Source organism: Cyprinodon variegatus, unplaced genomic scaffold, assembly GCF_000732505.1.
Source record: "Cyprinodon variegatus isolate N-32 unplaced genomic scaffold, C_variegatus-1.0 Scaffold568, whole genome shotgun sequence".
Classification (NCBI taxonomy): domain Eukaryota; kingdom Metazoa; phylum Chordata; class Actinopteri; order Cyprinodontiformes; family Cyprinodontidae; genus Cyprinodon; species Cyprinodon variegatus.
In genome coordinates, this window is record NW_015151021.1 from 294,817 (window position 1) to 309,211 (window position 14,395).

At 36.2% G+C, this 14,395-nt stretch overlaps 2 protein-coding genes across 4 annotated transcripts in view; both read left to right on the forward strand.

Annotated features, from left to right (window-relative positions):
• Nucleotides 1-1,665: 1,665 nt before the first annotated feature.
• tceanc (transcription elongation factor A (SII) N-terminal and central domain containing) lies at nt 1,666-8,642 on the forward strand. 2 transcript variants are annotated; one of them, XM_015391978.1, is made up of 2 exons: nt 1,666-1,800; nt 6,451-8,642. In XM_015391978.1, the coding sequence occupies exon 2, from the start codon at nt 6,456-6,458 to the stop codon at nt 7,428-7,430; it is 975 nt and encodes a 324-aa protein (XP_015247464.1). In that variant the 5' UTR covers nt 1,666-1,800; nt 6,451-6,455; the 3' UTR covers nt 7,431-8,642. The 2 variants fall into 2 exon arrangements, with proteins under 2 accessions (XP_015247464.1, XP_015247463.1); XM_015391977.1 differs by lacking the exon at nt 1,666-1,800 and adding an exon at nt 4,785-4,883 and having other exon boundaries at nt 6,451-8,641.
• A 1,609-nt stretch (nt 8,643-10,251) lies between these two features.
• LOC107095747 (ras-related protein Rab-9A-like) overlaps nt 10,252-14,395 on the forward strand; it is an 8,981-nt gene continuing 4,837 nt past the window's right edge. Inside the window, exon 1 of one of the 2 annotated variants that reach the window (XM_015392004.1) lies at nt 10,252-10,389. The gene's annotated coding sequence lies outside the window, so the exon portion shown is untranslated. The remainder of the gene's footprint in view (nt 10,390-14,395) is intronic. The other variant, XM_015392005.1, reaches the window with a different exon arrangement.

The window sequence follows — 14,395 nt, forward strand, 5'->3', positions numbered from 1 at the left end:
AGGTGGAGACAAAGGCAGGATGTGATGCAGCACTTCCTCATTCATCCGTTGGATCCAGCACAGTGCAGAGAGCGCCACCTCTTGTTGTATTGTTACCACGACAGCAACGTTCTGGTAAAATTCCATTCCCCTCGATGAGGAAAGCACAAGTGCAGACAGGCCAAAGTGAAAATACTTGATATGATCTAAGGAGCCTCATGAGTGTTATTGGGAAATCCAGTCATGTGTGGGTTAGAACAAGATTCTGCAGTATTGTTGTGTTTAACAGCTGAGTTGGTTTATTCTGTAGGTGGTTATTCTTTTAGATAAAAATATTGAATGCTGAAGGACCCCACCCATGCCAACTTAAGGTTTGAAGGCCTCCTGCTCCTTAGAAGTTGACAAATCCACTTAAAAGCTCTTAAATCTCGCCATGCAATATCTTACTGTTATCACAATGTGCACTCTGATCTGGAAATGTAAACATTAACACTGCTAAAAGCTTCCTAGAAGCTTTAACTTCCATTTGGAGCTTTAAAGGCTGCAGAGTAAAGAGTTACCAGCCCTGGAGCTATTATCCATAGAGACTCTGGTGCAGTTTTCCCTAAGGGCATTTCATCGCTATCTGTGGGAAAAAACATGAATTTTGAAAGCAAATTTTTTGATTAAGACTCACAAGGGTGATTTCCATCCCTAACATGGAGAAGTTCCATTGTACACACAGCTGAGTCAAAACTTAATGGAGCATGCATAGGTGTGCATGGGTAAAACATAAAAAATAAAAAAACTAAAAGAGTAGGAGACTGAACAGTAAGAATTAATTTTGAATGTAATAGAAATTTTGGTAAAATGGCAAAAAAATTAATTCTTTGATGAAAGAAACGTGCATTTGCACGATGCCTTTAGGTCATAATGATGCAAAATCGACTTTAAAAGTCAAAAAAGAAATCTTTTATGATATTTATTTAAATTGAAATTTGATGAGTTTTCCGGAATAAACCCGAGGATCAAAACTATTTTAATGTTACTTTTTCGTTCCATGTAACAAATATCACCTTTTGTTCATTTTAAACTGACAGTCATTTTGCATTGAAATCACCTGACAAATATGTGAAAATGCTTTAATTTTTTTAAAGATTTATCAGTAAAAGACAAATAAAAATATGAGAGATGTCGTCTTCTCCAGCAGAATCCACTGCTTGGATTTTGGCAGCCAAGGGTGTGGCTCTAAGGATGAGGGTGCCTAGAAATGCAGAAACATACATAAAGTCATGATGTCACAACATTGCCATCAATTTCCCATCCATAATGGCCAAAAGTACAGGTAAAGTATGTGGTGATTGGTAAATATAGCATTTTTTTTTATTTCAGAGACACTAAAGTGCTTCATTCATTCACCCATTCACACACTGATGGTGGGAAGCTACATGCGAGCCACAGCTGCCCTGGGGCACACTGCCAGAAGCGAGGCTTCTGTACACAAGCAGGACACAACTGTAGAGATAGACGGACCAAGACAAACTTCTGCATCCTACGCAATTATAATAATTTGAGACTTTTAGGCTGCTCAGGGCCTACAAAGGTGCTGCAGATGACAGTACCCTGACTCCTTTCTGCTGAAGCAGTGAGCATGCATTTCAAAACTAAACATGTTTTAGACAATATTTTTTTCTCAATTCCTGGCAGGGCTACTCTAATTCAGAGAAGGAGGAGGAGAAGAAGATCGGGGAGGAATACAACCCAGAGAAAGATGATGATTCATTCACATAAGAAGAAATGCCTCGAGCTGATAGACACTTTCCTGTCAAAAAACAGTGAGAGGTATGTGCAGGATAAATACAGTCTTTCTGCAATGAATGGAGAGAAAAGATTTGAACATTCATTGATAATGAATGTTCAAATCTTGCATGTACATTTGTGCATAAAAGCAAAAACAGACTAGTTACAAGAATTGGATACTATGCAAAAAAAAACAGGGATGTAAAATCTTATCAAGGCTTTTGCGTAGAGTTTAACAGCAGCTTGAAGGAACGATCTTTGAAAACGCTTTTTTGTGCACCTAGGGTGCAGGAGTGTATCATGGAACAAGCTCTCCAGCTTTGACACAGCTTCATGTATGGTGTCAGAGATGTTATTTTTTACCAGAGTCCTTCTGTCTCCCACAACTTGAAGTGGATTTTGAGGACAGAGGGGACTTTCCTTATTAGATTATCTCCCTTCCTCCTCTCAGCTAAAGATACGCTGATGATCCAGCAAATTGCTCCTTAGAAGATGGCTGGTGCCACCGAGTTGACAAACTGGTTGCATCTGTTAAATTGTAAACTGTGTTTCAGGTACTCATTGTACATTTCAAAATTTCAGATTCTACTTCTTTTAGATTTTTCATGATACATTTAAAAAAGCAAAAATCAGTAAATTAGCCTTATTTGATGTGTTAATAAGATCTGTAAAGTGTCTTGAGATGACAAATGTTGTACATAAACAAACTGAATTGAATTAATAGCATAGTGTATTTTCTGTTCATGAACAATCAATTGGATAAAACCTCTGATGAGGTTAATAAAAAATTAAGGTGAATATAAATCAATATGAAGATACATTTTAGCTTTATAATATATTTCGATTTTATTAAAATAATAAGGAATACTCTCTTAAAAACGCAGAAATTTGATCAAAATTGGGAAAAATATCAAAACTGATTCCAAGAACTTTTAAAGATTGCACAGAAGCCCTGTCTGTAATTCTGAAAGTTGACTAACCTATTGTAACATTCTGACTAATATCAATTAAAATTTGATATTGAAACTGTGAAACTAGTGGCAGAGTATGTATTTGCCAAGAGAATCTGTAAGATATCAGATTTTTTTTTTTTTTAAAGGACTGACATTAGCATTAAACTGCTTTAAATGTCAATATTGTTATTTTCACATAAAGATGACTCTACATCAGCATGAGAGTCTGAAATGCAAAAAACAGTCATAGAAAAATCTGGGAAGCTGTCAATTTAATAGCTACAAGAGCAAATTTCTGCCATTTAGTATGGCATGGGGGATCTGTGCTTAGAAATTAATGAAGAAATAAGAGGAGTCGGTCTGCTGAACATCCCAACTATAGCTAAACAACTGTCTGCAAGGAGTTCAACATAGAAGTACAGAATTCTCTTACATAATTTCATTTAATGCGGTTTATTAATTTAGCAGAGAATTACAACACATAGCCTACTACCCCAAAACACTTTGGAAAAAAAGTAAATTATCAAACAATGCATTCAAGTTCTGTTTTCTATTATAATTACTAAAAGGAAAAAAAAACAAAACAAAAAAATAAATAGATTGCATCAAGTCTTGATATGCAGAAGTCCCTCCTCCTGGATGAGCATGTAGCCACAGTGGACAGTTGCTTGCATTGTGTTGTTGACCTTGTAGCACTCATTCATGTTCTGAAAGGGGAAAGAAAAACTCCCCTTTAACAGAAGGAAACCGCTCTTAGAACCAGACTCAGTGTTTTAGTGGCCATCTGATTATCAAGTTGGGGTTTGAGGGGAAACACAAACACGGAAACCTACAAAAGCTCAAATCCAGAAGAACTTTCTCGGCTAAAAAAAGTCAAAAGGTAACCTGGGGAGTGTTTGCCTAGTGGTTAGAGCTGTGTGCTTGTGCTCTGAAAAGGTTGCAAGTCACCGTTTCGATCCCTACAGCCGGCACTCTAGGTCTCTGAGCAAGACCCTTAACCCCACACTGCTCCCCGGGCGCCACACAACGGCAGCCCACTACTCCCCAAGGGGATGGGTTAGAAGCAGAGAGTTAATTTCTCCATTGTGAGATCAATAAAGTTCAATTTCTAATGGCTGTACTATGTCCTTCAGTGTTTTTATGTAGAGGCAGAAGAACATTGTTTTATCTTATAAGTGAGATACCAAGTCACATTTCCCTTCAGATCAGATAATACCTATCTTTGTCTATCTGTCTCCTCTGTTGTGTATTCCTGTCATAAATCACAGATCTATAATTACATGAAACTGGTTTGCTGACTCTAACAGCCTTATAACAACCACCTGCAAGGTGTTCACTGCAATGCTTTGACGTACAGAAGAAAATCAGTCCTGACAGCCAGAGATGATTCTAAACATTCAATCATCTTTCTCTTTCATAACATATTATTGCACCACAGCAAAAAAGACTTGTCTCGTCTTGCTATGAGATACCTTCTCGAATTCCTGTCTTGGGGCCTGTTTTCTGCTTTTGCATTGCAGCTACAAGTTTCTGCTTGCTGTATCCAAACATTTGGTCCATGGTTCACGTAGAGGCTCCGACGTAGTCATACTTATCCAGAATAAATTAGGTTACATTCATATATTTAGAGATTATGGCTCATTATCTCTTTTCATTGACAGCTTTAAAGGGTTGACGTCTACACAGACTGAGTAATCCATCTTTGTTTACAGTGACACATAAAATAAACAGAAACCTTTGTGCTTCATGTGGGAAGAACCTGAAATACTGAATACACACAGCAAAAATCCTTTATGAAAAACTATAATCTTGCAGTTCATATTTTGATGAATAACAGAGTGAAAAACAAAGAATCAAGGATCTTATGTAATACATTTGCAAATCATATATTTAAAAAGTCTGTTATGACTGAGAACTTAATCCAGATTGGCTCATTATACTCAAACTGGCTTCATCAAGGATAATATCCTCATTAAAATAGATTTGAGTCACTCTGCGCACAATCTTTGTTAGACTTAAGTATGAAAGTCAATATGAACCAATAGCACCATCTAGTGATAAAAACCGTTAGGTGTTTTTTTATGTTGTTGTTTTTTTACATACACAACATGGCTGCTCCCTGTTTTGCGGATTTCTATGCAGGAAGAAGCTGCAAACCATGAGGAAAACCCGGTAATTTTTACCATAGATATATTTAAATCTGCATCAGTAAAAAAGACGCGCACTTTTGGAAGAGCGCTCTTTGCTCTGCATTCACGGAATTATGCCAAAACATTCTCCCATGTTGAAACTTACCATTGTGTTGTTTGTTTACCAGTTTACCGAGTTGAATTAATACATTTTACAGCTGAACAAAAGGGGAAAACTTTAGAGGATCGTATTAAATGATACTAACTGAAACATTTCTTTAAAAAAAACAGGAGGAAATGCAAATTAAAAAGAAAGAAAACAGATGAGATGTCAGACTGTAATGATAAGTACTTCTTTGATGCTTTACATCTATCCAGGAACTCTGACTCAGTCCAAGACTTTTGCGCTTTCCAGAATTTAAAACCTCTGCAGGCTTTTACAAACCGGGATGCAGTATCATGACCCAAGGGCCATTATGAAACGGTTTATCTCCCTGCTATCTTATTGGCATTCTGGCAGTAGCATTTGAATATTAAGCAGGGGCCCCCTCAACGAATTTGGGGCCCACTGAAAGACAATTCATATTGCCTCCCTGCATTTCTTGTAATTTCACGGGGTGAGTTGATTTGTCATTTACTGCTGAAAACCAAGTGAGGACACAATAATAATTTATTTTACCTCTGCATTTTTCTTATATCCTAAAAATATAGCAGAATATATATTTTGGGGCCATCCTCATTCATCCAGACACTTTTACAATCATCTAACCTGCAAAAAAAATAGAAGAATATGCTAGTTTTTTGCTCTCCCATTTTTACAAGAAGCCATAAATTAAAGCAGTATTTTTAGACTGTATTAAGAATGATAAGAAAAAAGAGACATGTTGCTTATATTTGCTTATGAGAAAACCCTGATATTTTTAACATGGGTGTGTACACTTAAAAAAAAAACAGAACAAAGCTCTCAGTTATCAAATCCAAAATATATGAAGGTTATGAGGTCATTTACATCACAATACTGGAAAGGCTGTTCCTGTTCTGGAAAGGTAATGGGTTGTACAAGCAACATATATACTAAACTAAGACACTTTCATTGAACAAACGACCGAATGACAATAAAATTTTGCTTAAACAGGAGATTTCTAAATAGAGATAACCTGTAGTGACACTTTTTCAGGATCACTCCATCACTCCTCAAACCACCGATGAAGCAGAACCTAAATTAGTTGGTAAAAAGTGGTACCTATTGTACCTCATCTGCTGTCTCAAAGAACCTTAGATAACAGTGGTACAGCCATAAGTTACCTTCCAATTTCGAGTGAAAGAGATCACAATCTTTCACATACATATAAATATACCAGACAGATATGCAAAAATATGTTGTAAAAGGCCATACTCTTTAATCTTACCAAGGGAGCATATGGATCTTGATTAAAGTGGCCCAACATGAAGCCTTGAGAAATCCTACATTGGATTTTTGTGAGCTTTTTTGTGTTTTTATATCTGATTTTAGTGCTTTTAAATGAGAGTTGTCCTGAGCTGTCAAGTTTAGTTTGTTTGGGCTGTTGTCATCGTATGATGTTGTAACTTTCAGCTTCCTCTCTCTATAGACACAATGGAAACAAAGGAAGTGATCAACCTTGCTCTTCAGCTAGAGAAGTTAGCTGCAGAGCAAAGCTTCGGGAGCATCATGACCCTGCTTGATGATCTTGATAAGGCGAATATAACTCCGGAGCAGCTGGAAACAACGGATATCGTCAAAGTCCTTTATAAACTCCTAAAAACTTGTTCGGGGAGTAGTGTGAAGAAAAAAGCAAGGAGTTTGTTGTCAAGGTGGAAGAGGCAGTACAGTAGAGAGAGGCAGGAAGACAAATGTTTGGGTAAGAGCACGGGTTCTGGAAATTCCTGTGGGGTTTCTTTAGAACCGATAGGGGATAATAGTGTTTCCAGGGATTCTCTTCCAGATTTTAAACAGATTTCTGGAGCTAGTAAGGAAAGTTCATCAGAACGGGGATGTCACACTTCCACTGGAGTAAAGGCCCCCAGCTCTTGTGACTCTGTGAGAACTAAATGTGTTAATCTCCTGCTTGCCGCCCTCCACCCTGAGCCTCCTGATCAAGACAAAGCACCAGAGCTCGCTAAAAGCATCGAGCAGCACCTCCACAACCTCCACGGAGCCAGCCATCTCAAATACAAAGCCAGCATAAGGTGCAAGCTGGCCAATCTAAGGAATCCCAAAAATGGCCACCTAAGGGAAGGACTCCTTTGTGGCTCTCTGGCTCCTGAGGTTTTCGCCCGAATGTCTGTAGAGGAGATGGCCAGTGCTGAACTGCGTCAACTACGGGAGGAATACTCGTCCCAAGGAGTGAGCGAGAGGCAGCTCCCCCAAGGGTTGGAGGGTACACCGACGAAGAAGATCCACTGCAAAAGATGTGGAGGATCAGACTGCAGGGTGACACAGGTGTCTAGAGGAGCCCTGTTTTTGCCTGCGTGGGTGAGGCGTGGTGGCCCTGATGAGGACGCAATGACCTTTGTGACTTGTAGCCGGTGTGGCCAGCAGTGGTACCACAGCAGCTGGGTGTGCCTCTGAATCAAAACAACAGGTTATTTAACAGCAGTGATTGCTTAGTGATTATCTAAAGGGGGGATTTTAATAAAAAACATATCAGATGGTTACAGATAATTGATTCTATGTAAACTTTGTTTGCATTTTCTTCTTAATCTGAAACTGAGAATAAGTTTGGCTGCTTGAATAAAAGTCCAAACAGTGCTGCTTCATCTTTACTAAAGTAAAGTCACTACATTATGAAGCTGCTGCCCGAAACCACAGCTTCTAAAATCAGCCAGTCATCATGTTCCCTATGATTCATTTCCTGCCTTCTTCAGGTCTAATATCTAAGAGGTTTATAGACTCAGAGTGGTTGCTATTACTAACAACTTCCTGATAATGTTTGTGATGTAGAGGTCTAAAATGCCTTAAAGTGTTCACATCTCTAAAACCGCTTTTGTCCCATTACAATGTGTCTTCTACGATTGCCCCCCTGGTCAAACCTCTTCCACTGTTGCCCTAAACTAAACAAACACACAACTGCCACAGATAAATCATGTTATGCAAAAACCAATAAAAACTGCCAAAATGTTGATTTCCTTTTACAAAAACTAAAGTTAATCATTCTCTAATAGATGTTTCACAACTTAGCCCTGTTTTAAGATGTCAATAATCAGTGTACGATAAGTATATAAATTATTCCTCTTTATTCTTTTCTCAATCCAAGGTGGTCCTAATGCCTTTCTTCTTAAGAGTCCTAAGGCATTAAAAAGGAATAATGGTTGTTTATATTTTGGCCAAAATTTAAATGAATAAGTGTTTGATACTGAATAGTTCAGAAGAAAATCTTAATAGTATAATTATGAATAATAATGAACTTCAGTTTAGCTACCAGCTTCAGTGTTAGTAGCTTCCTCTGGTGTTCTGCAGTATTTAAACTGTACTTGTGCTGTAGTGGCCCAACATGATTAGTTATATATGGAGATACACAGTGTATATAGAGACATATGCATGCATTGTATTGTTTTGAAAAATCAAAAAGACGAAATAAATATATTCGATATTAAAATATTTGATAAGAAGGCAGGGAAAACTGATAGAACCATCTGGTTGGATGAATAAAGGATGCAGAAAATTGATACATTCACATAAAAAGCTTTTCCAAATCTTTTTTTTTTCTTTTGCATGAAAAGATTTTTTAATTACTTATCACAAATACAATTAAACAAAGCCTTTGTTTAAACATAAAGTCTCCTTTTTATCATAAATCCAGCTGTCTGTCTGGAGTATTTTTTCTGGCCCACATTAGTATGCTTAAATCTGAATTTATAGTTTTTGGGTTGTTCCACCAAGAGGCAAAACTCGGTCTTCAAGTTGCCGGGTTTCTCCAGCCTCTTAAAGGTTTTCTCTCTATCAACTCTTACAGGCCCATTATGCCACATTATGATACAACCAAAGGTGAATTCTGTGTGCCAGAATGAGGGTAAAGAGTTGTACAAATCTCTAATAATGGAAGTCAAAAATGCCCCAATCAGCTTACAATAGCCCATTCAGTTGCTACAAATGAGACATGTGATATCAGAGCATGTTAAGCATGTGAGGCAGTAATACCATATTCCACCCCCAGTGGTTTGAAGTTACAAAGATATCAGGGAATACATCAGTCAAATCCTGCCATTTTCTGTTTACACATAGCTTATCTTCTGGTTCATTTGTTGAATTAAGAATTTCACCCTTTTATCACTGAGGTTTTTTAGCAGTATTACTGCAAAGAAGCGTCAAATAAGGAAAGACTGTCCCAAGTTTTGTAAGATTATTTGCTGAAAAACTGAAAATAACAGAGTAGAATTTTGTTTTCTAATTTGATGCACATAATATCTTCAAAACTTTTAATGGGAAGTTGTTTCCAAGATTAATGACCTAATAGATGTCACATGTATACTTTTATTTGCTGTTGAACAATCTGTACACTTCTTTTGAATGGCATAAAATTAGCATTGAGCAAATTTAGGAGAGTAGCTGCTCTTCAAGAACCAGTTTATTACTTATTAAAAAATCAACACACTTCTGTCTTAGATGAAGACATGCATCCTTGCATGTCCACATTTTTAAATGGGGCTACGAGAAGGCAGTGTCATTGGTACACTTTTTTATTACAAGGCCCTTCTTGAATTACCACCCTCTTACATTTTTACCTTATTTACAAAGAAAAGCATGGCGTCTTATGCCCTAAGATCCAAGGAGCAGCTGTTGCTCACTTTTCCTTTTGCCCGCAGAGAACTAGGGAAGAAAGCTTTATGCATGGAATTTATTACAAAGAAACTAGAAGTTGACTGAGTTTTTATCTTTAAATGCTTTTAAGTTAAAAGTGAAAGAATTTGAAGCAGCCTCAATGATCTGTAATTGTTTTATTTTAGATGTTTTTTTATGTACTTGTCATGTATTTTAATGTATCAATGTTTCTTATTTAAATTTGCTGCCTCTTTGATAGGACTTCCTTAAAAAAGAGGTTTTTATTCTCAATGGGATTTTCCCCCCTGGTTAAATAAAGGTTAAAAAAAAAAGAAAAACGAAACAAGTCTAAGAAAAAACTAAATTATTTTAATGGAAAAAATACATTTAGGAAAATCCTTTAAAGTTTCATTAATTGGCAATACTTTCTTTTTAAAGATATAGTGTCACAAAAACTCCATTAATAATGTTTTTTTTTTTTTCTTTTCTTTTAATAACTACGAAGAACAATTGCAGATTCAATCTCCACCCACCCCCGTGAAAAAAAATGTGTAAACCACGCTACATATGTTGTGGATTATGTGGAATCATAGAGGAGGCGGGCGTGACCGTCAGTCGGTCATATGAGCGTCATCAGCCGATCCTGTGCTCCACAGCAGCTGGGACCCACTATAGGCAGCACCATGCCTGTGCTGGATAATTGCACTTTACCAGGATAGACAAGAGGATGTGAACGCCTGGAGCCATACAGTAAGCCATATAAACACAGGTACTTATACCAAACAGATACAATATGAGTGCTTTTAACAAAATAGCTATTTTCCCGGAGTTTTAATCGGTTACTGAACTCGTAAGAGTGACGCGCCTGGTACTTGTATTATCGGACAACAGTTTGCGGTAAACTCTCCGTAATAAGATCAGTTCCAACCTTTGATCTGTCCTGAAGTTTTGTCAAAATCATTAACTGGAAGCAACGTAATAGTTTTGGATTGATACGTTGCCTATCTTGATGTGGTTTTATTCAGTTCACAACTTTTTTCTACCTGTTTGCAGTTTGAGGCAGTAACCATGTTTCTGCATGTCCTTAGGCCGGCCAGCTGGGGGCGACAAAGAGCCCTTCAGTTTTCAGACTTTTGTTTTAAAGATTCGATTCCTAAAAAGATAAGTAAAATATAATAGATAATAAATACATTTTCCTTATTAGATTTTTTATATAGAAGCAGAATAGTATTATTATTATTATACTTTCGTAACCATGGTTAAATTGCTGGGGATATATATATATATATATATATATATATATATATATATATATATATATATATATATATATATATATATGTGTGTGTGTGTGTGTGTGTTTGTAGTCGTTTATTCGAAGATAAAGAGTAATAAGCCATTTTCACGAATGTGAATATATGTGAAACACAAAATTGTTCAATTTTCACCCTTCCTCTCTACAAGTCTGCATTGAAATGCTACACCAGACAGGCAAAATAAATCAATAAACAAAATTAAAGTCAAAGAAATGACCCCATTTCTGCATTATATATTTATTATTTATTTACCTTTTAACCATTTTGTGATATTTGATGAGTGAAAAACCTATATTATTCTGTTTAAATATCTTACTGTCATTTTAAGAATTTCAACACTGGTTTATCAGTAAACTGTAAATCTTTTTTTTATCTTGAATGCACCACATACATACATTTAAGCATTGTAGTACTTGAAGCTCTGTAATTAAATGTTGCCATTTAAATTGGGCTGGAAAAAAAAAGAAAAAAAACTTTTAGAGATTTCTTATCCTAATAGTTAACCACCTACAGACCACTAAACATTAACCAGGATGTTAACCTCCCTGGAAACCACTAAAAATAAATCTCATGTGAGCTGTGAGGTGTGTCTCTCAAAACTGCTGGCTGGATTTCAACTCTAACTCAGCTGGGTAAATGATTAGCTTGCAGTTTCTTTAGATTGGAAAATAAAACAGGACTTGTGTTTTTGAGGTCATGCAGCCTGTTTATTAACCACAGTCAGGCCACACAGACGCTGTATCCTCTAAATGAAGCACATGACTCCTGATTTGTTTCTGCTGGTATTATTTCTTTAGAGGAAATGACGATATAGCAGCATGTTTAAAGGCTGCAAGAGAACAAGATCATTTAGTCTTTGTTACGAAAAGTCATTTCTGATGGAAGCTCATGTGACATTCAACTTTTGTGCGATGAAAAAAAAAACAATATTCAGTTTATCCTCTTTCTTTTTTTTATTGATAAACTGACAGGTGCAGACATGTCTCCAAAAATCATTATGGACTGTGGGAACCTCACACTCAAAGTAGACTGAAACATTGGCTGGCTGATATTAGTGTTTTTTTCCTGTATCGTCGTTTTAGATGTGCACTTAGCAGCTTTGCTGTGAGTCTTTCTTATCATTGTTTTATTTGATCATGTAAAAAGGGAAATAAAAAGCTATATTTGCTTTAAAAATCGGCTCCCATAAACTAGCAACACATATCTTGGATTGATTCGACTTTACTTTCAAAATAAAAGAACAGTACAGTACTCGACCTCTTATTATGTGGGTCCAGCTTTAATCGCCTGCCTATAGAATTGCATAATTTGCATTACTTAACTTTATTTTAATATAGCAACTGCTTTAAAAATGATTTGAACTGTAAATTACAATCCAAGTTTAACAATCATTTATGTGTAATTATATTTAAAAAGCCACCGTCTTCACCGTGTCTTTTTAGATTAGTTTAAAGTAACTTATCCTACAAACTTTCAATATAAACGTCTTTATCATCAAAACAGATGGCTTTAATGACTTTAAGTCTTATTTTAATGATTTAAAATTTCAATAAGACATTGTTTTATATTTTAAAACTTTTACATAGGGAATAAAGTGTTTTATTCTGAAATGCTAAATGGCTAAGTAGACTTATTTTCATTTCCTGTTAATTGCATCTACGCCTTTCCTTTTTGAGTTTATATTTATTGTAACTTCATAGTTAGAATTGCACTAATTAGATCCAGTTAACTGTTCCCAGCATGTCCATTGATTTTAATCATTTTGTTTCTTATTTCATGTCCTTAAAGAACACTTAGTGAATGAATAATTGCATGAAATTCTTTCATTAAAGATTATTTAGGCATCAATAAACAACTTAATCAGATTACAGGAATGTTTTTGGTAACGCCTTTGGTTATGATCCTTCTTTCTTCAGAGATTTTAACTTGAAAGGATCTATTTAGTGGAAAAAAGGAGGAAATATCTTTTTTTCCGATTACTGTGGAATTTCTGCAGATCCTGTGATCAGCATCCATGTGATTCCTCACACGGATTATTCCACGCCTTACATATTACTCATAGTGTATATGAATGGTGCAGCATGCTGACCGGGCTGTTGATAGGATTACCTGGTCTGTTTGAGTGGGAGTAAACGGCTTAGCAGTTCATGTAACCTGGACGACGAGCTGAAAGTTAGCCCAGAAGCAGTTTCTCCTCATCTGAACTTCTGTTGATTAGTAAAGGTCAAACATACCGAGCGTTTATGAGTCATGTGGTCTGATGGATGAAATCAGAACTAATGAGTGCTTCTCCTTTTATTTACAAGCATGGATGCTCTTTAAATGTGCAACTTCACATTTTTTGTTATTTATTTGGTGCTCTTAAGAGAAAATTCCTGATGATATTTGCTAAATGTAATAAGAGAAGAAAAGGAAAAAGAAAAGTTGAATTGAAACCCCACTCCTTGACCTTTCCACAGTGATTAGTTCAACAAATTACATTTTCAGGGGCTTCAGTTGGCTGTTCCCAGTGGTTTAAAAGTGTTAAAAGACTGGAGTTTATGGTCTGTTATTGTTTTTCTTTCATTTTTTTTTTTTTAATGTCCTGTTTTGCTAATATAGCTTTGGGAATCTAGAAAATAGCCGCACACATTTGCTCTCACAAGCAGACCAGCATTAAGGTTGTTACCATAAGACTCCCCTTGGTAATAATGTATATGAACATTTATTGAAAACGATTCAGGGAATAAAATGGTATATAAAGGACCCTGGGATGGAAAGGCAGGTGAGAAAGGGAGATGATACGAATTAATGGGGCAAGAGAAAGAGATGGAGATAGAAAAGAAAGCAGAAAAGAAAGCAAAAAAGTAACACAAATGACAGAAGATATACAGTAACTCCTAGTTGTCTGCTTCCACACCTTCATGAGTCAAGAGGGAAAGAAAACAGAGGAAAAAAAACAATAGCAAAAAGAAAAAGACAACTAAAGTAAACATCAAAATAGGGTTTCCCTTGTAACGGCTATCCCTAATACATTCAGTCTGTATGTGTGTGGAAAGCTAAACCTATGGCGATTAAACAACATTAGAATAGAATAGGGTTTTATTGATCTCACAATGGAGAAATTCACTTGTGACATCATCTCTTATAAACAAACAAAAGTTGCACGAAGGAGGAAAAGGTGCATGAAGTATATTCAGTGCATCCAGATATATACAGTGGATGGTAAAAAATAAAGGAGAGATTTTAGGTGATTTATACAGTATCTTATATACAGTAAGGTGGTGACAGGTAAAGTGCGGCTTCTGCTTTAATAAATGAATAAATAGTATGTTATTGCAGTGTTATTACACCAGATTATAGTGCAGTAGCATTGTAAAGTATGATAACAGCAGAGATGAATAGCCTGCATTATCACTCCTTTTATAAACAGGGTGTATGTGTCTGTTACTAAGGAGCTGCTGGGCTCCTCTACCTCAG